Raw genomic sequence first — 24,732 nt, forward strand, 5'->3', positions numbered from 1 at the left:
AGCATGTGCTCTGGGGACGGCAATGTCTGTGGTCCCGACTGAACAACAACTATTGAATGGACCAACTAAACCTCGTCACCACAGAGTAAAGCCATCTCGACTTTCCTGATCCATTGATTTTTCCGGTGACGCCTCCAGCAGGTTGACATTTGTGTTGCCATGGTGAATTTAGTACGCATATTCATGTTCCTCTCAGTATGAATCGTAATGACTTCGGTAATTTGGGATTTTTGTCGCTGGGACAGAGGCGTTTATGTTTTCGGGTCGTCAGGCCGTCGATGTCCGGGCCGCTATCGTGAACGCAATTTCTCAGGATCTTCTTCAAAAGCGTCTGGATTCAAGGATTAGATCAGGGGTGTCAAACTCATTTTCACTCTGGGCCACATCAGCGTTATGGTTGCCCTCAAAGGGCCGGTTGTAACTGTAAGACTGTATAAATGGAGCTACTCCCTAACATATTGTTAAATAACTGTATCTGCATTTGATTATTGTTTATTCAAGTGTAACAATATTGTACATGCAGTTACAAAAATGTAAAATTATATTTAAGCACATTTCTGTTATAAGAACAAATGTCTAATAAAATAAAGTGATGACATTTTTGACAGACATGGATGTAAACTGCAACATGACTGGTTGCTGGAGGCATACAATTTTCAGTTTAATGGTACCTCTGTTGTTTATTGTCGAAGCATAATTTCCACCACTGTTGAATGAATTCTATCATTCATCTTTGATTAATTTCCTGTATTGTTTACATTTTCCTTGTGCTAAATTAAGAATAATAAAATAATGACTCATTCCAAACATTCGCTCACTGACTGAGGAGAGATGGGACTATAACACCATGCAATAACACAACAATATTTTCATGAGGCATGTTAACAACTTTTATTTTATTTTTTGAAAACAAATCCAACAAGACAACAACCAGAATTATCAAGTTGGGTTATCAAACAAAAGCGTAAAATTAACATAACTATTTTGAAAACAAAGAAATAAAACAAAACACTGGAGCGTTATCTTCACAAACTATTGTAACAATCGGTTAACTTGACCCGTTTTGGTAATCCCACCAATTTATTTGAGGTGCAACAAATTCAGGTAAACTTCTAGGACTCTCCTGTGCAACCTGACCTACCGACATGAAGTAAGGAGGGATCGACACCAAGGTCAGAAGTGAGGGAATGTCCACAGGTGAATCTAGTTTTAATAACTCCCTATCAAACTAACATTAGCATTATATTCATCATGTAAATTCTAACCACACTGACTGGAATACAGGCTGACACTGGGGAGCAAAATACTTTTCTGTAATGCCTCTTAAAAATTGACTCATCGCTGAATGACACGTTTTGTCAAATTCAATTTTGATCTAAAATTTATTTTTGAACGGACCAACTAAAACAGCTTCCACAGAAATAATTATTCCATAGATGTAACTTGCTTCATGAATTGGCTTCATCCAGCTCGTTCACAGACCCTTACATGGTTCATTATACAATCTAGAAGTTAAGACTAATATTTCACGTTTTCAAATTAATAATGATTAACTCTATTTAATGAATTAGTCGTCTTTGGGAGATCTATTTTACAATTTAAAAACAAGTATTAAGAGTGTAGACAAGATGTCTAAGTAATCTGTTATAACCAGTTATGGCAGTTTGTTGCCTCCAATAAAATTGGCCATTCAAACTTGTTAACACAGTAAAATATCTAAATATTGTAATATTAGTTGACAAAATTGTCAACTGGCATGAAACAAGGGGGGAAATAGTACCGTTACTCCATCTCAACTTTGGAATAATGATCAAACACTGAGACAATTAGCCTATTTTGAAAGCCCATTCAAAAGTCCATCTGCTAACGTGTTCCCTTACAACATCATTCTTACCATTAAAAGTAAAATGGAATCAAATATATTTATTATGATATATGGGGAGCCACTTCTTCAGTCTATCCGCTAAGATCATTGACAATGACTCCCTCCAGCTTCATCAGCACCCAACAGCACATGTAGAGGTCACATGATGTTGTCCAAGACTCCTTAACTTTAATTCTGAGGAAACAAGCATGGAAATAGACAAATTAAAACAGAGAAATCACGTCTCACTTCATTATACAGGTCGACTCTCAATGTATTCAGTATTTTAATGCTGTTAAATGCTGTCACAATCACAGTAAATCTCACCTCTTTTTTTACATTTGTCACTGTTGATAATGACGGAGAGGCAGGTGGACTAAATTAGCAGAGAGAAAAAAAGAAGAAAAAGAATTACAAATCCATTTTCGATTTTCTGGAGAAACATAGTTGCTATCTTAACTCAACACCCAAATAAATAATAACACAAAGAAAGAAAAAGCTGGTTTCCAAATGTGTGTTTTTCATCATTATTTTTATGATTAGAGGTATAATATTGTTTTTTGGGTGCATTTGTGTAAAAATGGGATATTGGTAGCATATTCATGCGATCCCCTTCTCCTGCCTGCCTTCTAGCCACCTAATGGAAAGAAGACACTTCATTGCGATATCCTGATGAATTTTATTTGTGTAGGCTACTGTATTTTTAATTTATCAAATGTAATCTATCAATAGATTTACCGTCCGTCTCACTCCCACACCAAAGGTAAAAAGAAATGTTGAGATTATATGATAATTTTATATATTGATTTCTTCATATTCAAAATTAATTCTTTAAAGAATTGTATTTGTTTCAATGTTCATCATTCATAATATGTCTCAGGATTTAGCCTCCAGTAGTCATAATAGTATAGTTTCCTCTTTTTGCCACTTGCTCGTAAAAAAAAAATACCTTCATGAATGCAGGAAATGCAGGTCCATGGAGATATCTCCATAAGTGCAGGTCAAGATTACATTACATTACAGTCATTTAGCAGACGCTTTTATCCAAAGCGACTTACAATTCAGTATCTATACACCGTACACACAGCTACGGGAGCAATTTTGGGGTTAAGTGTCTTGCTCAAGGACACATTGACATGAGACTAGTGGAGCAGGAACCGGGGATCGAACCGCTGACCCTCTGATTGAAGGGTGGCCCTGCTCTCCACGGTCACCCATGATATGGTCACTACTGACTAAACGCCACGTGACCTGCCGGATCTTACCCATCGGAAGAGGCAAAACATTTCAGCGTGGTACGAAAAGGACAGACTGTGTGGCGTGGCTGCTTATCAGCGCGCACAAAGCACATTTAACGGTAAACAGGGAAATATAAATAAATAAAAGGCATCCTTTGTAGAGCATGGATTCCACAAACAGCTGTTTCCTCTTCTTCAAACCAAGACAATGGACATCGGCCCATGTGCTGTGTGCGTCAGAGACACCATGTGTACTTTACCAATCAGCGAGAGCAGTTTGACGGTTTTTAATGATCGTTTTCAACAGAAAAGTAATGAACTAAAACTGATAAGGAGACCCGCCACCACACCCCTGTGAGAGATGAGAGGAAAAGAATAATGTTGGGTATAATGTTCTATAAGAATAAATTAACGAGCCTGGGTAGATATGAATTATCTGATCCGATTAGATTAAAGTTTAATTTCATGGGATTATACTGTTCACAAAAAGTCCAAGGAATGACTCCTGTACAGCTGCTAAATACTTCTTTGACTGGCAATGGTGTGCATGAGGCTGTATCCGCGGCCACAACACGTTTGAAGCACATGAAGACCAACAGATGTGATAAAATGGAACAGAACAGGCTTTCCTCCGTGGCTCATGTTGCCAATTTCTACTCAGAACATGAGTAGAAATTTGCTGATTTTGACAAAAAGTGTTCTGGATTATAATTTAAAGCCCATATGTGTGATAACAGCAACGTTGCAGTTTCATTGCATCTCACGCTGTGTGATGAGTCTAATAAAGAGGAACGAGAAAGTAATTGATTTATCTTGTTTTTCTAACCACCTGTAATCTTCAGAGGCTACCAACTAATTGTGAGATCTAAATATATCTACACAATATTCATATTACACAGCTGTGTGGGACAATAATCACTGTGAGTCCCAATGTGCTTCACTGTGCTTCTTCTTTCCAAAAGGCCAAAAGACAACTTTGTATGTCTGTATGTAACATTGATAGAATACAATGTAGACAAAGATAAACTCTATTTGATAAACTCTTCCCACTCAGGCATTTTTCATTTACAGCCTTCATCACTGCGTGTGCAGGGAGGGCAGCAAGGACCTCAACTTGGACCATCCAAGCAAATCATAAAAGAGGAGACATGTTTCCACTTCCATATTTACGTCATCAGAAGGAAGAGTGTAACTTTAATCTTCAGTTTGGTTTTTATTAACTGTCATCTACAGGACTGTAAAAACATTAGTGTCTGATCAGTGTACTGAACTAAAGAAAAGGACAGACAGGAGCACATACAAAAATATAAGCTTTTACATACCTGCCAACGTGCCTGGAGGCATTCTCAAAAAACTTGGTTTTAGAGGCAACACTGCAGAAAAGAAAAACAAAACATGTTGGTGTTATAGATAAACATATGATTCATCTCATCGGGGAGATTCCAGATCCTTTTGTGATCCAACAGTATCATTCGGTAGACTGCGCTTTTTATACTCCACTACCTGCCTGTACGGTTCCCACCGATTTTTGGGTGTTCCATTTGTGTGGTACTTATCTACGAAAACTAAGCCTTGGCTGCAAGCCATGTAGGTGAAAGACTGAAGACTCATCTATTCAGAATCCACCTTAGCCAATGAAAACACACTCACCTCTTTCTCTATCTCCTATTGTCTCCTGTTGTATGTAGCAGTTTGATGTAGATCAGCATATTTAATGAAGTTGATGTACTTGTATGATTCTTGCTCTTCTTGTAGTACCCACATGGTTGAACGCTCTTATTGTAAGTCACTTTGGATAAAAGCGTCAGCTAAATAATTGTAATGTATTGTAGGTGCTCCAGTTCTCTGAGGTTGTGCACGCTGGCTCACGGGAACCGCTTACTGAGACACTTAATGGAACAGAGGAACAGAGCCATTGTTAATATTATAAGTTACACGTGTGCTTTTCCTGTAAGTCAAAATGTCCCCAAGATCAAGTTAATTAGCTCTTTATCTCAAGATAACAAAGAGGTTTTCTGGTTAAAAAAGGCCTTCCAATATAACAAGTGTCATTAATACATTACCATGAGAAAACAACTTTGTCATTTCAAGATAACAAAATTATTAATCTTGAACTTATAACCAGTTGTTTTTTTTGACACATTGGCACCTTTTTAAATTGATATGGTGAACTTCTTAACAAACAGCACATTATTAGTGTTATTAGTGACATTAGCATTTATTTTGAGTAGTGTTTTTGGCCACCTGATGTATTGAAGTCCAATATTCACAACCTTTTAGCTCTGTTTTTGGTCTCTACTTCATATTACCTGAGGGAAATATGTTAATGTAAGTTGCTAAATTGCAGAGTTCAGCAATTTAGCAATTTAATGTACATTCACCAGCTAGGTGAGCTGAAAAGATGCTGAAAAGATGCTAAAATTCTTCATAGAGCTGAAGTAAACTTCAGAATCAGGTGATAATTTCATCACTACAAGCGACCCATACACAGTCCATTGTTAATATAATAATATTGATTATGGTCTTTTATCTAATCTTTGGGATGACAGTTTTGATCATCGAAACTACTAATGCCTTAAGGGTTGCCGATTCTGCACATCTGGAATCCATTTCAAGGTTTTTCTTAAGTTTTTCTTGTACCTCTTGACCAGTGTCTCAAAAAAGGAGGCGACAGACTTTTGTTATACAGAAGAGCACTTACTAGGACGTGGCTGTGCCCTCGCCGCTGGCTGCACTCAGGGTCTTTTGTGGAGTGGGGTATCTGGAGGGGGGTTCAGGAGGCCTGACAGGTGGTCTACAAATGGCAGGTTTCTCTGTGGACCTTGTTCTGGTCAGACCATCAGAATCTCCTGAAAGACATAGAACAATAATATAGAATTACAAATCTTTGTAATACAATTGTAAATGGCAAAATTAAGACCAAAGGCTGTGATGACTTAAAAGGTTAGGAAACCCATTTCAACTTTCACTATGATATAGGTCTTCTATAATAACAAAATATCTCTGCAATGACTTGCTGAGAGTTAGAACATAAGATACCTACTTTATTGGGCAAATAACTCAACAACAAGAAAACAAACAAATCAGCAAAGGCTTTATGTCTGCAACGAAGCTCTGAACAGCGACTGCTTCATCATCCATCCACCATAAATGCTTGGATAACTCATTTGATTTTCCATTGATTAGCGATTTCTTAATAACATTGTTAAATTGAAACAAGCTAAAACAAAACCTATTTGTTTAAAGATAAATTAAAATGGAGAAAACCATTAACAGATGACTAACATCTTCCGAGGCAAATTTGTAAAGCGTGGATACAGCAGGTGGACATGTTGCAGCCCATTTCATAAAGCAATTCAACTGACACTACTATTACAACAATAAACTAGAATTACTGCCTCACGGTTGTATGCCTCCTCCAACCAGTCAAGTTACAGTTTACATCCATGTCTGTCCAAAATGTCTTCACTTCATCATTTTATTCCATTAGACATTTGTGTGAAATTGTCATAATTAGTACATGAATTCTCAAGTTATGGACAAAAAGACCAAATGACCAAAATCGTATCACTTCATTTTTGAGTCCAAGTGGATGTGTGTGCCAAAATTAGAAGAAATTCCCTCAAGGCGATAGATTGACAGATAACTCGAAAACCTAATGCCTCTGGATGTCTATTGCCGGCGCAGAGGCATTAAAACACATCAACAGGACTGGATGCTGCCACATGACAAATTTAAAACAAGCAGACTATTTTTAAGAGCTGGCTGACGATGTTCAGTTTCCATGCCTAACATATCTGATTACTAATCACAACTTTGTTTTCTACATTACACTACATCCCTTTGTGTTCATTTATTTTGAAATCCCATAAAACCTGAAGGAAATATAGTTTTGTCAGTTAAAGAAAATAATATCATGGAAGGAATTTCCCCCACATAAACACAGGATTTATTATACCTTCTCTGTTGGCTGGTGAGCCTTTGGGAGGTTGTCTTCTGCTCTGGAAGGATGGTACTCTGCTCACATAGACTCCAGACTCCCCATTTGCCGCCGAAGAAGAATCTGGCCTTTGCCTTGTGTCGTCTATCTTGCCAGTGTCAGAGTCTAAGTGTCTTTCCTGACGGTTAGATGGTCTGGGCATCAATGCTAATCTTGGAGGAGGTTCTCTTGGAACGAGTGGAGGAACGCTTACTGGTTTTGTCCGCTGCAGGGGAACAGGGTTCGTTGAGACTTCCCCGTCCACGGCAGAGCTGTCGTTCTGGCCATCTGTTGCAAAGAAAGAACATAACCGATGAATGCAAGGTACTTGACTGCTTGGAGTGGACTCAACTGATAAACATTGTTATTCCTATCTGAGACAGTAACTTCCGTCCTCAGTCAAATGTAAATGTTTTTCTCTAAGAAATAATTGTCTTCAGTGTGCAAGAAAGACAAACATGCAAAGCACAGCAAAACATGTACTGAAGGTCACATAACAATACAATGTAATTGAATGTAAAAATCTTTGTTACACAACCACAGTGCTTCAGTGGTTTCAGAAAATAAATCTTTGGATTAATTATACAGGGTTGGTTATTTGACTATACAAGAAGTAAGTTAGGAATCGTTAAATATTAAACCAACGCAGGGAGGACAAGCTGCAGGTGCTCCAAATCTCTCTGCCAGTGAGAGCATTGAGACACACCCAATTAATGAGGTGTTCAAACACACAGAAAATTACATGACTTAGCCAGAGGCCTTGAAAAAGAAGACTAAAAAGTAGAGTGGTTTAGTTTATTTGTACTTGAAATAAAAATAGCACCAGAGGAATTTAATATTAACAATGGAGAATAAGAAAAAAGGAATAAAGACAAGGAACAAATAGATTTTGATTTGACATAATTACTCTCTGTGTGCTGGAAGAGGTCGGGAATAAGAGCTTGATAAACACGAGGCGGCCGCTTGGAGATTGTGATTGGTTGCCTCTTTCTTGGGGTGATCCGCGGAGGAGGGACTGGTGGGGAAGTGCTGTCCTCTGGCATATAACTGAAGATCTGTAGTCACAAGAAAAGTTAAAGTAACACTTTGATTACACTACGTTACAGCCTGTAACTGAATAAATGAAAATAGACAAATTACTGCTTAATTAATCTTAACGTAAGGACTCGGTACAAAAATGAAATCAGTGATTTAGTGACTTCTATGGCAAACAAATGCTTCTGCTGCACAAAATCACATAAAGAAGCATTACATAGTTCAACAATTTATTAAATACACTTATTCTCCTTCTTCCGCGAGAAGATCAACATCCTCTATGTTGGCTCAGACCAGTGGTATTGTTGTATCTTGTTTCATAGACATACAAACTAACATGTGAAAACGTCAATTTGGAATTTTACCGAGGGTTATTTACTAAGACCAGTAACTTCATACAGTCGGGCCAAAAAAAAAATTCAACTCCCTGTTGTTGTTTTTGGTATGGATTAAACAAAAAAGACTAAACATGGCGATTAGTGAGCCTTAGAGGTGCTGGTAGGCAGATTTTGTTACCAGCCAGCCGAGTTTTTTTCCACTCATTTCCAGTCATTGTGCTAAGCTAAGTTAGCCAGCTGCTGGTGGTAGACTGAAATGTACTGTAATTAACGAGCGGTGTCAATTTTCTCATCTTAATCTCGGCAAAGCATAAGAGCATTTAAAAAAAAAATTAAAAATTTTAAGTTACGAAAAATGATATTGCTTGATGGTCTTTTACATTCTTTGAAAACGTACCTTTTTGAAGTCCTCAATCAGAATCTCAACGACAATATTTTGGAACTTGATATCCAACATGGCCGCCACCGTCTCCTCCTTGGCTCTCATGAGTGTGGGACCAAAGATAACCGCCATGTTTGAAGGCGTCATTCGATTTTCTTCACTGTGACTGCACACGCTGTTAACAAACATCAAGTTGGGTTGAATAAAATAGAGTGATTTAACTGTTAACACCGGGCAGTGACAAATTATCTCAGATCGTTTGTGACAGTGAGCAAGAGGTTGTGTGGGAAAATACAAAAATTGTATGCTAGAACTTACTTGACCAGGTGTTTAATAAGCATCTCCACCATCTCCCGATTCTTCTCTGGTAGTTTGTGGGAAAGGGAATGAATCTCACTCAGTCGAAAGTCCAGATTGTCTGACTCTGTTATGCAAAGACAACACAAAGTATCTGTAGACATAAATCAAAAGAAACAATATAGAATAGGACCCAGCCATACACTACAATGGCATGAGATAGTAAAAAACGTCTCAAAAACAAACTCAGGCTGTTTAATTAAGAGCCACTATTCAAATACTGAATGACATTTCCAGGAAACTAAAGCCACAAGTTGTCTCACTGTAACATCCTGACAGAATGAGGCTGATGCTATTAAACTCATTGTTTTCTCTGTTTTACGATGACGTCGTGTGACAGATATAAATAAGCAGAGCACTTTTATTGCTTCCAGACTGACGTAGTGCCGCCTGTTAAACTGCTGAACCTGCAGCCTGCAAGGCATTGATTTACCGATGCCTCTTTTGTACCTGCCATCCAGGCAATGCTTATCCATGGTAACACAGGTGTAAAGATAAGCAAGACACATGGCAAATTGATAATAACTCCCCAAACTATCTGGAAAAGATCATCTGAAATCTGTAAAAATGTTTCTATCCTGTACTTAATAGATTATACAAGCCAACAGACTGTTCAGGAAACTGCGTCATTTAATTGTAACATATTGTTAAAACCGAGAAAGTACAACATTTAAACTACAAGTATATACAAACAGCATGTTCCATGCACGCGTCGGTTTATATTTCTTATCATCTTTGCAAATAGAAAGCATGAAGCCTTTTGGTATTTTAAGTAGAACATGAATAAGCATGATGCAAAATATTTTCACGATTGTGGTGGGGACAGGTGAGGGCAAGTTTTTTGCGAAATCACATAACCAAGTTTCAACCTTCCTCATTCCTTTGATTTCATCAAGAAGATTAGATTTTGAGTGAAACTCCAGTGTGACTGTGACACATATTTTAGCCTTAGGTGGAGAGCCGAGAGGTGAGATTAAAAAAATTAGACAGATAAAACATGAACATGCAAACAAAACTCCTTAATCTTTGCGCTGGATAATGTCTAAAACACATCTTACTTGCAGCACACATGAGGTCTCTGTGTAGACTGTAGGTCATCAGCGGTTCAGACAAGCTCCTGCAGATAAATACACACACTCGTAAACAAGTGCAAGGCCGCAGTGCAATATAACTCAACACGTCAAACAGAGGAAACTCTAGGAAGAATTCTGCAAAGTTACAAATGAGACTCTTCATCAAGTAAAATGTTTTCAATCATTTATTTATTATTATATTATAGTTGTATGTATTTAATGTAGGCTTATCTAACATAAAATAGAGAGCAGACGTACAGATTTGATAATTAAAACAATGTCAGTCATAAACAGCCGTAGATCTGGAGCTACACAGTGTCTTTCAGTATTTTCCACATATTAACTTTGTGTCTCCTGCTCACATGCATCTACTCACAGGCAAACATACCTTAGATAAAACTTCAGTGCACTTGTGATGGTTTTAACGTCCCAGTCGCTGCTCTGGAGATCCACATCTCCTGGGTTTGTGGGGTCTATGAAAAAGCAAATCAAAAACAAACAATGTAAAGTCATTATGTTCAATTCCATGTAAACAACACTGACATCCACCTGTGATTAGTACCTTAATTGATCAAAGTACCTGGCTAGTTGTGGCATGTGCTAGCCATAATTAAATAATAATAAGCAATATGTGGCCAGGATTTCACTAGACACATAGCAATTGCAAAAATTAGTTTTTTTTAAAGAAGGAAATAAGGCACATCACAGAAGGAAAATGTGTGGTGGAAATAAGTGTTGATGCTATTAATGTGCTCCTGAGTAAAATATCTTCTGTGAAAGTAAAGTAAAAATAAATGTAATTTAAATGTATTCTTGGCCACTCAAAGGGCAGCAGAAACAAGGTGTAACGTCATTGATCCGGCGAATGTGTGTGTGCAACATCAGCATTCATTTGGATTTGTTTTTGTGTCCACTTGATTAAAATAAATCCATTTCTTATTCTCCTTTTAGTCTGTTTTTGGTCCCTACCAACTAAACCACTGAGGGAAATATCTGGCTCTTTAGCTTGTTAATGCTCCACTACGTTCACCAGCTTGTTTGGTGCTGGGCAGGTTCAAGGATTTGAAGTTGTAAATCAAAGCAATGAGTTGAAAGACTCTATAAAGCAAAGTTGAGCTGAAGGTCAAAGCAGAAATGGGCGATAATTCTTTGTGGGTTTGCCACTACAAACCACACTTTTTAATGCATATTAATTTGATTGTATACAAATATAATATAGAGCCGCTTTAAGGCAGAGCCCTCCAGAGTATGAACACTGCGAGTCAGCGACCTGCTGATATTTCCTCGTCATTCATACAGACCACCTTCACAGAACCTGCAGTTTTTTACGATTGAAGACGAGCCCAATCAAAGAGACACAGCGAATGGACAGATGTAAAACATGTTCACGGGCTTATTTTCTTACCAAAGAAGGCATTTAATAGCTTCTGCACTTGGATGTTGCTGCCAACAGTTCTGTACACTCCTTCTTGTGTGACTCCTGGAAAAGACGAGAGGGAGAGGGAGGTAAAAAGAAAATTGAAAAAAGGGGAGTGTAATCTGGACAAATACAGGGCAGTGGAAATGCACCACATGCTTCTCTTCAGAGGCTGCAGGAGCCAGAATTAAGCTACAGATGTTCTTTCCTGATTGTGCACGCTTCATTTAACCATTTAGTTAGAGACAGAAAAATGTGCCATGCTTGGATCATAAGTCGAATTACATGCTTATGGCTTGAGTGCTTGTTTGTTTCTTGTAAGACGATTCCCCCTTCTGGCGAAACATTTTGCGACTGTAGAATTATAAAGTTGCATCGTCCCTCGGGACAGGTTTGAGTTATTGGGCTTCTATGTTTTAGCATGCATGGAGGGCTTTTGATAAAGAAATACTAATAAAACAATGTATCCTTAAAAAAAAAAAAAAAATCTGACAGACATTAAATGTGTGGCATAAAGACGGTTAAACTTCTGTACAATCTAAAATAGACCACTATTTCAGACTACTAGTATTGTGACTCAAACATTTGTTCTCTGAGAGGAGCCTGCCGGCTTGGCATCAACATTTAACATATGACTCAACTACGCCCCCTTCAGGGAAAGTAAGTAAACTAACAGAGCTAAAGACAGCTGGAATAAACCTCGATCAGGACCCTTTACCTTTTGTTTCAATGTAGTTGATGCACTTTCGCACAAACTTGAATCCAATTTCATTCAGTTCCACTGTAGAAGTAAAAAAAAGATGAAAAGATTTAACAGCAAACAATAATTTTAAGAGAAATCTTCTAATTGTTAAAACATGAACACAGATGAACTCAGTAACACATCAAAGTGTTACTGTGTCTGTCTACACTTCATTACATCAACACCGCAACATAAGACCTTGAGGACTTACTTTCAGCTTGATTGTGAATTGGGGAATGATAGATCTGAAATGCAAAAAAAAAAAAGTGAAAATGAAATTGAGGAAACATATGGAAGACTGGCCTCACAACACGATTAATGAACACAATGTGTTTTTTAGAAAATGAGAGAGAGACTTGAGGACGGCAGGAGGACACAAAGCTGCTTCACTAAAATCCAACTTGGCTAGTTATAGTGATAGCTTCCCGGGTAGTTTACGGGACTATTAGCCCAGTTTTCCAGTTTAAGTTTACCTTACGAGCAGATTCAAATTGCATGAAAATAATAACAGTGGAAACAGAGAGAAACAGAATGTGTGTCTTGTTAACTGATGGAAAACAAGACAGATTCCTGATTCAAAAACAAACAAAATTAAAATAATTCTGTTCTCTTAGGAGTAATTTAGAAAAGCTTTAAGTCACAGCCAACACATCCAACTCAAAGTATTTTTTTAATCAAAGCTTTGTCTTATTCTTCTCCAAATTTCTTTCAATGCTGTCCCCACTAATGGCTGTCAGAGGCCAGGGCCAGCTACAGAGCAGCTGGAAACAGTAAAGTGGAGTCTTGTTTAAGGTCTCCTAAGCAAGGACGAGTACTTGTTGTCACAGGCGGCTGAAGTGTGAAATATCCCCATCACGCCGTGTTATTGATTTACGCCTGAGAATAGAACAACTTCTACATCACTCTCTGCTTTGTTTTGGGAGGAAATCACTCAAAATCTGTCAAAATCTAACAGGTGTTTCTTTAATTAAAAAAATAAGATCACATGGAAGCCATGCTTTAAAACTGACAAATCTGATCTATACATGCAAACATTATGAGGCTACCATCAGAGAAAGGGATTACTGGCAGTGAAAAGTCAGTTTCTTTCCAATGTTTGAATGATTACCGTAAGAAAAAAAATTGCCAAAATGTCCTCTTGCTTAGGCACGTTTAGAGAGGAACGTGCAGGCGTTCTCTCTTTGTCCAACACTTTTAATGCCAAATACTTTTTTTTTAAACTTGTAAGAAGTTCCACTGGAAAGTGCACAAAAATGGGCCTCTAAGTGATCTGCAAGTGTAGTATTACACAACATTTGCCATACTGGCACACACGGGTCATGCATGTCAACCAAAGTTTTCCAAAAAAGAGACTAATGGACCAGCTGGCTGCCTGGAGCCCAGCGTCAGCCTGTTTTTGTTTCCAGAGCTCCTGAGGAGGTTTATTATGGGCAAAAAAACGCTACAATTATCGTCAATGTGCAACAGACCATTATTTTTGTTTTATCTCTTAAATCTACAGATATAAATCTTGATTAATTGGTCAATTGTTTTGTCAATAAAATGTCAGAAGATAGTGAGAAATTAACAATCACAATTTGCCAGAACCCTAGGTGACATCATTAAAACAGTTGCCTATCATAAATAACAAGGAACTGCAGCAAACCCTCACATTTGAAGAGCTGGAATGAATATTCAGCTTTTTTTCAGCTGGAAAAATTACTTTTAAAATTGCTGATTACTTTTGTTGATCACTTCAGCTCTAGTATCTACTCCAAGTCAGTTATTGTTAAATGATAGGGATTACTAGATTAACACTCTGCATTAAAAGTGCAAGAAAATCGTCACACTCCTAATATTGAGACCGCAGAGTAAGAGGAAGGTTCAAAAGATGCAGTTGTACAGAAACATGTTGAAACACATAAGCATATGCATCAACATGCTGCAGTATCAGGCCCACGTGAGCAAATATAAAGCGTCCATAAAACTGCATCTTATATGTCAGCCGTTCAAAAGGCTAAAGGGCATTCAGGGTGTAATAAAGTCGACTGTGGAAGAAGAGATTATTCTAACAGAGCACCAGAGTTGATTCGTGTCCAGAGTCGACCTGGCAGCAGTGCAGTGCATTGCATCTTTGCTTGACAATATTTGGGCAGAATTGGTGGAAAAGCTCTTGTGAAATGTGCACGATATACAGAAGTTATTGGGGAAGTTGCACAGGAAGAAAGGGCGCTGAAAAGTGTGCCTTCTGTTATTTTCACATCCTCTGGCAGTCACGGTCTATTTGTTGTGTCCACAACTCACGCGACAGCCACCTTTTTAAACCTAAACCATCTAACACGAGAAGGACTGCAGAGAGCGCAGAAAGAGCAGAGTTTACAACCAAAAGAGGAATCGGCTCCATCGTAAATCTTGCGAGTAAGGCTATTTAGTACATCCTCGCCTCAAAATTGCTGAATACAGAGACAGACCGTGGGAGCAGCAAAGTTTGGCTGCTTTTATAAAGAGGTTTCAATTAACACTCAAACATGATTATAAGAGCAAAAAGAGAAATCATTGATAGTGTGAACTCAGCCGTGCTGTGTGGGGCCATTAAGACGAACCAGGTGCCACCATTAACTGCACACTGGTGGTATAATGGGCCTAACAGGCTTCATACCATCTCACACGTCTGGAATAGAGAAGCCATAATGAGATCACCTTAAGAAATGTCCCATGTGAGCTGTTATGTCCCTTACATGATGAATTCAATAGCAAAAAAAACATATTATTTAAAACAGCACAGTACCTCAGTAATCAGGATTTTCAGAAGCTGATATTGTGAATGTAAAACATTTAATTAGGTGCAATTAAATTAAGAAGCTGCAAATGACATTCATCTTGATAACTGTAGCGTCTTCCCTCAAAGATTTAAAATGGAAATGTAACTACCTGCCAGCCTTTAAGGAGGTTGAATTTAAAACAGGTTGGATAGACTCTGCAATCCAGATTGGCAATGGAAACTGGCGTTGGGAGTTTTATGTGTCACCACAATAACCAGTGGCCATGTCTCCCCGTAGTAGCAGACTCCATATTGCATTGCACATATTTTTGGCAGTGAAGCAGTATTGACAGAAATGATGTCTAGGAGAAGAATAATCCAAAATGAGATGAGAAATTAACTCACAGGCTCTTTTCCATCCATGGCCTCCATCCACAACTTCCTGTCCGCCTCCGAAAGAGCTTGGAAAGTGACGGGTGTGTTTCTATGGAAACAGTAACAAATGCCATTAAAGAGGCAAAGGCTGCAATTAAATTATTCAGTCACACTTTGTTCGGCTGCATTTTCCAACCATTGTGAACATTTTGTTTTCAGAGCTCTTACGCATTTTTCAGAGTGGACAAAATAACAAGAACAGCACAAGATGAAGTACTGTAAGCGTCAGTCGTTGAAGTCACTGATTAACTGCAACGCGGTGATGATGGAGGCAGCAAATGGAGACGAATGAGACGAGCGTCAAGAGTTGATGAGAGTCAATTGTTGCAATCTGTTTTCTGCAGAAGCAACAAAATCTGGTGCCAAATTTTACAGCTTATAGGCGACTGGATCAATTGTTAACTAAGACAAATGTGCTACAAGTTTAAGGCTGCCAACTGCACTAATCCGTGTATAATTATAAATCAGTGTACAACTGTGACAACCTTAAAAAGTCTTATAAAAATAACTTTTCTATCGACAGCTAACCCTGATATCTGTAGGAGCCACGTGGCTACGGTGTTAGAGATTTCCCTCTTTTCTTGTATGTCAGTACGCCTGAATGGGACACCTGAAACAGCCAATCAAACACTCGTATGGTGGCGTTGTGCAAACTGGGATGAAGACAAGTTCAGCTAACAAATGACCCGAGATATTAAGAGCAGAGGAATATATAAGCCCTCTGTCAACACCTTCTAGGAAGGGGTCGGGAAGCTGCACTAGGACCTTTTCAGGGACATTCCGGCTGGCCTTAAAACATCTTGAGCCAACAACTTAGTCTTCTACACTAGACAGCACTGCCACCTGCAGTTTATCAAACAGCCTACTCCTCGTCGTGTTGATGTTCAGCTCGTACACTGACACAAATTAGTTGCTTGACATTCAGAGACACTTTCGAGCACTTCATGAATAATTCAAGCAGCTTTTAAACCTTTAAAGACACCCTGTCGACAGTATTTCCACATATTTCAAGAAACCCGAATGTAACGGAGCAGCCTATGGCTCAAGTGTCTATTAAAATGCATGCTGTGCTGAATGGCCCGCTTATATAAATATGAACTTGTTGTGTTCTTTCCCCTGACTTAAATTACAGAGTTCTCCATCTGTTTCCAGCCCGTGCCCGTCGCTTAGGGATTGTTTGGGCTACAGTCCATTTAGCCCTCACGCTCTGTCCTTGTGAGCCACCTGTTCACCTCGCCCGCCTGAACCCGTTTATCCCACAAGGCTCCCGTTGTTGCCTCATCTCCCAGTGTCGCAGATTTGTTTGCGCTAACCTCTCGTGAGTTTCCACGTCAAAGCAAAAGCGCTTGTCGATGGACTCTGTCTTCCGGCGGATGCAGGATTTCAGTGTCAGCTGCGTAGTGCCCTGCAGCGAGAGAGAGAGAGAGAGAGAGAGAGAGAAAGTTGGTAGCAGTCTGAGGATATAAACTGGCTACAGGTGCTGAAGATGTCAGAGCATGTTGGTCTGTGGCAATGAGTGTTGGATTTGTTGTAACAATTTATTTCCTTCTCAGTGAAGCACCTGTTTAGTTGTAGGCTTCTGCTCGCAAGGCACCATGACCAGCTGTCTCCCCTCCTTGTGATACTTGCAATAATATTTGACCCACGACACACCCAAAGCCCCTGTTGGGACAAAAAAGAAACAAACAAAAAAGAAAGAAAAAAGGAAAGGGTTTAGTCAGAGTGAATTCCAGCAAGAGCGTGTACAAGTACCATGCTTCTGTATAGACATCTTGCACACGTACACTTCTCCTGACAGTACAGATAGCCCTCCGTGGGCAAAAAACTGTGCATTTTACAGATCTGAGATGGGTGTTTCATTCGTTTCATCAGCTCCTCCATCTCCTCGCGAGTGCTCTCGTAGTGGTTTCTTGTCTGCAGGCGAAACCGGACAGCACTTTAGAATCTTATCGACATCCGATTAAGAAGATATCAAATCTCACCAACGGCGTCGTTCGTTCGCACCACTCACGTTCTGCAAGCTGAGCTGCAGTTCTTGCTTGTAAGGCATAAAGTCATGAGTCATCTCCACAGTCAGGTTGTTGAGCGTTAGAACGCTGTGCAGAAACGCCAGCACCTGTCCAACCAAAGCGTGAATTACATGCTATAGATATCCATCATCGAGTTCTTCTATTCTAATATAAATTTCCTCGATCTCTTGTTACAGCAAAGAGGAAGAGTGGGAGACCACAAGCAGCACTCACCGGCTCCACCACGTCAAACTTCTTCCTGTCCTGCACCTGATGGATCTGGTACACGTAATCCACTGAAGATTCATAGAAGTTCACCCGCTCTTTGTCAAGGAGTTCGTCGGCCTGTTGTAAAGAATATAAAAAAGGAAAGGAAAGGAAATTTGAAACGGTGACTTTTTTGTCGCTCTCAGTTCCACGTTTCACTACACAACAGATGAATACTTGTCGTACTCCACCTCTTGAAGTTGACTCTCTTTCTTCTTTGCAGAGAGATTCAGGTGTTTGTCTACCTGGGAGTGATATTTTTCACTCTCCTTCTCAAACTTCTTTTTCTTTTCCTGCAGGACAGATTAAATAAAAAAAATAATAAATTATCTAGCAAAGTCTAAATAAAATACATAGTGTTTATAAATTTGGATCCCTCATTCAAATTATGAGCTGCTCTTGGAAACTAGAACTATCAAGATTTCTTTAAATTTACATCATATGTAACGTGGTGGTGGGCAGACTTCTGCTTCTGATAAATAATACGCTGATACCGACACATTTGCAATAGGCTAATATAGGTCAGTTATTTCCAACCAGGGGGTATTTGGAGGAAGAAAAAAAATGGAAATACTGATTTGATCTAACAAAAATAAATAGTAGTATCATACTAATATATTAGTAAGCTGATTAAGTACTTGAGTTCATCTGATAGGGCGGTGGGGGTCAGACAAAGTAGGTTGGGGGTTGATCTAGTACATTTTATTTTGACCACTTTCACTGTTTCTAGAACATTGTTTACTCACATGTACTTTCTCCTTGTAAAGGACACAATACCCATTTTTCTCTTCTTGAGATAACACAGATTTCTTAACCAGTACATTATTAGTATTATTGAAATGAACAGTTATTTGTTTTATTATCATTATTCTGAACTGGAACAATCGCAATACATCTTTAGATAGGATTGAATTAGATTGTTTTTTAAAACAAGTTTTTAATACGCATTCGTTTTCCAAGTCATGTGGTACCTGTATATTTCATCCATCACTCAGTTCTGCTTGCGTTTTAAATCAGCACAGCAACAAGAATAACAGAGAGCGGCTGGTTAATAAATACACTGAGGGGGGAAAAACAACACTCTTCTGATCACCAGAGCACAACCAGAAAAAAAGAAAACTCAAATGTCAGTCTGAATAATCACGGTGATATCCCACAGAGAATCCTGATGACTTTAAAGGCAGAATAAAACATTGGTGGAGTAGCACACAGGGGGGTCACCTTAGAAAAACATGAGCTGTTCTCAACTACAAACACTGCTTTCAACAAAATGCTTTTACAAATTGAGGAAGACGAAGAGACGTAAATGTTAGTGTTGTTAACAGATGTTTCATACATACACTCGTAAATAGATTTGAGGAAGTAGCTCATAACAGCCTGTCTGGTCTGTAAGCACCTCAGGAAATCATTATATATATATATATATATATATATACTATGCATAATGTTGTATAAGGATTTGACTTTTCATGCATAGCAACACCAGAACAGTGCTTTGCAGTGCTGACTTAAGAACTGATTACTTTTGTCACATTTCACTTGCAGAGCAGATGAACTTACTTTTGTAACTCCTATTTGCTCCTTTCTGAACTTCTCCAACGGCTTGATGAGCAGATCGGAGGCGTTCTGAACCTGGACGGGCAAACATGGAGTGGCCGTTACTGCGGTTCAATTCCACATGCAAAAAACACTTACACACACACATAATGTATTGCCTTAAGTAGGACACACTCTTTAACACGCTATATTTGTAGATAAACACCAAACATGTTGAAAGAGTGTGAATGTGAACTTCCATAACAATGCTGCTCCTCCACACCATTGTCAGCACAATTTACCAGATGACTTCCGGTTTATAAATTAGATTCGTATCCAGAACAGCCAGTCTAACTGGAACTGCTGCGCCTACTGTCATGACTCAATAGCTGCTAGTAAAGACAACGTGGTCAGCAACACCTGTAATTAGTTGTCCATGTTGAATTAACCTGGTAGTCGATCGGTAATCAAGGCTACCGTTGTTTGTGATTTTACGGGAAAGGGTCACGTGATAGGGGCGTGACGAATCAGGGACGGACACGTCGTGGCTGACAGAGAACCAATGAAGTAACAAACGCGGGCGTCTACGTCATCGTTTCCAAACTTATGCGTTTACGACCGTCCACACGAAGAGGCAACCCCGGAGTTTTCAAACCTATCCGTCCTCGGGAGCGTTTCCAAACTTCGGAGTTTTCAAACGTATCCGTCCTCGGGAGCGTTTCCAAACTTCGGAGTTTTCAAACTTATCCGTCCTCGGGAGCGTTTCCAAACTTCGGAGTTTTCAAACTTATCCGTCCTCGGGAGCGTTTCCAAACTCCGGAGTTTTCGGTGCTTGAAAACTCTGGTGTAGTGTGGACGCTCAGTGTAAACGTAGCAAAACATATGCGTTTTCAAATGGAAACGGAGTAGTGTGGACATGGCCAAAGACGGTTAGTTTGCGTCTGAGTTTATCTGGCTTGGTTAATAAGGAAAGATGTGGGAAAACTTGTGAGTAACTAAATTATGAAAATAAAGCAAATAGCTTTAAAAAAAACAACAGCAGCACTTTCAAATATTCAGTAGTTACAGTATAATAAATGTGTGAAATAACAGCATCAGAAACATTTACAAAAAGGGAACAAGAAACCCGAGAGGGAAACTCGGCCACAGCATTGTGCATGCATCTCATTATAGCACATTTCAACTAACAAAGACAAAAAAAAAGTGTTGAATTTGCATCATAACAAACAGGAAGTTAGTTATCTGTAACCGAATGTGACAAACGTTTCCTTTCTAGTGGTCTAATCTTTAGTGCTGGATATGTTGGTGTAGCTTCTAATATATAATGAGGGTTTAAATGGGATGCAGAGTCAGTGTGGAGGAAGTTGATAACCCACCAGCATCATCCTGTCGTGCTCTACTTCCTGCAGGAGTCCGGCAAACTCCTGGAACGACTGAGCTGGAGGGGAAAAACACAAACATGATGACCGGAATAAAGACATTGCACATTCTTATCTTAAGTGTCCAAAGCAGGAAATGCAACGGGAAAGATTAAAAAAGAAACAGGCTTGTTTCAGTGTTAACAAATGCATTAGAATAAACTTTATGATGATAATTTATCCAGATATATATTTTTTTTGTATACACAGTTGTCATTAATCTCTGATGCTTAAGTTTTTCCAAACCATTTGATTTCCTGATTCCTCACATTTAAGTTGTGAGGAATCAACAAGTGGCTGCCAAAAATGTTCCTCTCCACTGAGGTGAAGCAGTCTTTTTGCTAATTCTAATGTAAAATGTGTATTTATCCACATGGTATTAGTACAGAATACATACAGAAAAACCTGCTGGAATATGGCATGATGTCTCTTGCAAGTTGTCTAAAAGTCAGTTAATGATTTTGAAAAGTCAGTAAACACAAAGTAGCATCATCTTACTAATATTAATTTCATCATCTGTCAGGGAGTCCCCGATGACGTCAAACTGGAAGATGCTGAGAGTCTGGGAAAACTTCTGTACTGCCAGAGAATAGCCTGTAAAAAAGAACATGTACTCCTTTTTAAAACATCTGAATTGAGTTACAAATGCCTCTGTCGCAACTACGTTACACAAGAATATAGCCGACCATTCTCTTTATCCTCCAAATAAAATACAGTTCTCATAAGATTTAAGTGCAGTCCAGGATTATTGCCACGGTGCTTTTCTATTTTTCTTTCTCTGCTAGGAAAGTCCAAAGTATTAAATATATCCTTGGCAGGTTTTTATCAGATCAGCAGCAGAAAGGATGCGTTCTATAATATATAATAACATTTTATCCCTGCTTTGTCTGGGTTTTATTATCAAAGCAAAAACAATCTGTCAGATCAATGCTGTCGGGCTTTTTGCCAGAGGAACTTGGCTACCATACCTAGTACCATACTCTAAATTCCTCCTTAAATCCCACAATAGTTTTCAACTTTCCATCATTTGACATGTTTTCTTTTCCCCCCATCAATGTATTTAGTTTATTTTGTATTCTTGCTTAAATAGCACCTTTTTATAAAAAAGCTTTTATTGTTGACAAAGTGCACTGCAGAACACATGCAGCCTATTTCACAGCACTTACTGCTGGAGAGAAAAAATAACTTCTACAGTACATGAGCAGAGAGTCCAGATCATCAGGACTTGAGGTAAATATGTGACTTTCAATGAATAACTCTTGGTGCAGCTAACCCCAACACCAAGCACTCGTGACCCTCTGGCTATTCTGTGGACTGAATATAAAGCAGAACCCTCACCACGCCTACAATGACCGTTTCTGTTTGCGAGGTGAAAAGCTGGTCACTGCTGATTTGGAGGGCACAATGGTTACTTGGCATGTCAAACAACAACAACAACAACAACAACAACAACAACAACAACAACAACAGTGCTCGCCTTCACGGGTGCCACGCTGACCCAAATAAACACATCTACTGCCTTCTGTCACTGGCTGTGGTCCATACTACCAGTGGGACTGATGACAGACAACATCACGCAGTAGAGTAGAGGTGTGGGGGGGGGGGCGCAACACAAGAAGGCAGCTGTTGCGTTGTTTTGGGAAACCAAACTGAGCCTCTCATGCTGCACATCTGCACCATGATCCGTGGCCTTTCAGAGGGGGCTGTTTGGTCCTTTCCCAGGGGAGCACTAGCACCTCCCTGAATGAGCCTGTCCCACCCACACTGATCCTGTGGGGCCCTTAATTAAAAAAAAGGCCCCACTGATGCTGATCCCAAGCTTCATCATGCCACTGTATTCACATGCAATATGTAACAAAACAAAACGAGAGAGATCGCATTTCAGGATCCTTACCTCTGATCGCAGTGATTACGCTGTTGCCGTCTTTTATCAACTCTTTGAGGAATTTGCTCGTCCTCTCCAGCTCCAATTCATAACACTTGAGAGTCTCCCTGAAGTCCGGGCTGTCCAGATAGCACTCACTGAACTCCAGAGGAGGATGCCCCATCTTCTGGACGACCGGGGGGGGGGTCAGACAATAAAGCCACTGAGTTAGTTCTCGTGAGCCACGCAGCCTACGCTCGTCTACCGCTCACTGGTCATTGCTGCTCAGTCGAAGCGACTCCACACTCTCTCATCTGGTCACAGGAGCAGAAGCCATGGTGTCCGTGGGAGCCTGCAGCAGCCGCTGGTCTAGTGTGAAGTGCACGAAACAGTGACGGGGCACGGTGTTGTATTTACTTCCCTCTTTTCTTCCTCTGACGCGCTATCGAAACGGTAATATAGTTGTATCCTGGTCCTCTTTACCACTTTTTCCTTGTTGCGGTGTCGCGATTAGAAGAGCGGCTAGAATTCATTTGGACGCGTTCGTTTCCGAAATATTTCACACTTTCCTCAAACCTCATCCGTCCTTTAGCTTGGTTTGAAGTCAAATTTGATTTTTAAAGTTAGTCGCGCGCTATAAATAATCACTGAATACGCATTGGTGAATGCATATTCTCAAACTGAGGTGTCATACACATCCTTTAAGTCCCACAGCTTTACAAAGAGGGGTAACTCAAAGCTGAATGGGACGTAACCATCTGGCTACGGACTCGCTGAAAACTTCCCCTTTTCCACACCCAGGAGGTTCTTAAAGGGGCTGCTGCACAGTTGTTGTACTTGTGTTCACGGTGCTGCGTTCATGTGCTGTCGGGAATAAATGGCCAAACTAGGAAAATTAAGAAAAAAACAATAGTCCAGTTATTAGACATATTATAAATAAATAAATGTGCATCTATCTATCTATCTATCTATCTATCTATCTATCTATCTATCTATCTATCTATCTATCCCCAAAGTTTTGAGAAATAAATCTGAGGATTTAAAAAATTAAAAATAAAAGACTTTTTTTCTTTGTAATTCTGAAACATAAAAAATATTTACAATTTTCCAGACTTTCTAGTAATCTTAGCTTTTTCCCCCTGTAAATTACTTGATAACATTATTATAACAAAGGGGGAATGGCACTTTTTGGTTGAATTGGTCACAACTAGTTGTTGCAAGAAGACATTGCTTCGTTTTACGAGATCACAAACCTGAAAGGTTGTGAACAACAAGGTTAGAGAAGTAGGTTTATGACCAGAAACAGAATACAGTTAGGTGCTCTTGAGCTCTTAATCCTCAACTGCTGCAGTGAACAATAGATCAGGCTCTGGTTATAATGAGCAGCTCACCGTGTGAATGTGGACTTTCCTGATTACGTGAAATAAAGGTTCAACTTGCTCATATATTTAAAGACCTTTGATGAAAGCTACGGTAGCACTGTGTGTTGGAGGAACATGGTTTTAATATCAAAGCATCTTATGATACAGACACACCTGCATGGACACTTAGTCATTAATGTGCGGGGCCCTGAACATATCACAAGAATGTGATTATTCCACAATGAGACAGGTCACACCTGAATGTGACTGGGTGTGTTCCTACATATAAGAATAAGCACCATGATATCACTGGTGTGGTCATAGGCAACGTCATCAGACTTACAGGAAACAACTAAAGTAATACGGCAATAATTTAAAGTTACACATTGGAAACATTAATGTAAAAATTTGCCATCACATAAAAACAATAGTATTGTAAACTCAGCTGTTTACCATTTTAGGAATATCAGAGAACTATCAAGATGTCTGTAAATAAAGGTATTGCTCACTGCCTGATGACAAATGTTATGCAACGTTCAAATTATTTGACATACCTGCAGACTTGTTTCTCTCCTCAGAGGCCTGTGTTGAGGAATGTAGAGCCGAATCACTGAACAAATTGCTGCCTGTCACTCTCCCAGGACTGAATTCACTTCTGCAGAACAAGGGAAGTGTTA

The 24,732-nt window shown here is 39.3% G+C and overlaps 1 protein-coding gene across 1 annotated transcript; it reads right to left on the reverse strand.

Annotated features, from left to right (window-relative positions):
- Positions 1-876: 876 nt before the first annotated feature.
- On the reverse strand, positions 877-23,400 carry ophn1 (oligophrenin 1). The gene is made up of 24 exons (XM_068716380.1): positions 22,725-23,400; positions 21,329-21,424; positions 20,789-20,850; positions 19,437-19,508; positions 18,068-18,169; positions 17,844-17,954; positions 17,612-17,716; positions 17,385-17,514; positions 17,162-17,262; positions 16,914-17,005; positions 15,571-15,649; positions 12,637-12,670; positions 12,402-12,464; positions 11,672-11,746; positions 10,655-10,739; positions 10,252-10,310; positions 9,155-9,260; positions 8,852-9,011; positions 7,989-8,136; positions 7,061-7,369; positions 5,804-5,951; positions 4,425-4,475; positions 2,192-2,240; positions 877-2,059 (listed from the first exon to the last, which is right to left on the reverse strand). The coding sequence occupies exons 1-24, from the start codon at positions 22,876-22,878 to the stop codon at positions 2,054-2,056; spliced, it is 2,397 nt and encodes a 798-aa protein (XP_068572481.1). The 5' UTR covers positions 22,879-23,400; the 3' UTR covers positions 877-2,053.
- Positions 23,401-24,732: the final 1,332 nt, after the last annotated feature.

The sequence above is a fragment of the Cebidichthys violaceus genome, unplaced genomic scaffold (assembly GCF_023349555.1).
Source record: "Cebidichthys violaceus isolate CVI_PGR_0920_01 unplaced genomic scaffold, fCebVio1.0.p SCAF_20, whole genome shotgun sequence".
Taxonomy (NCBI): Eukaryota; Metazoa; Chordata; class Actinopteri; order Perciformes; family Stichaeidae; genus Cebidichthys; species Cebidichthys violaceus.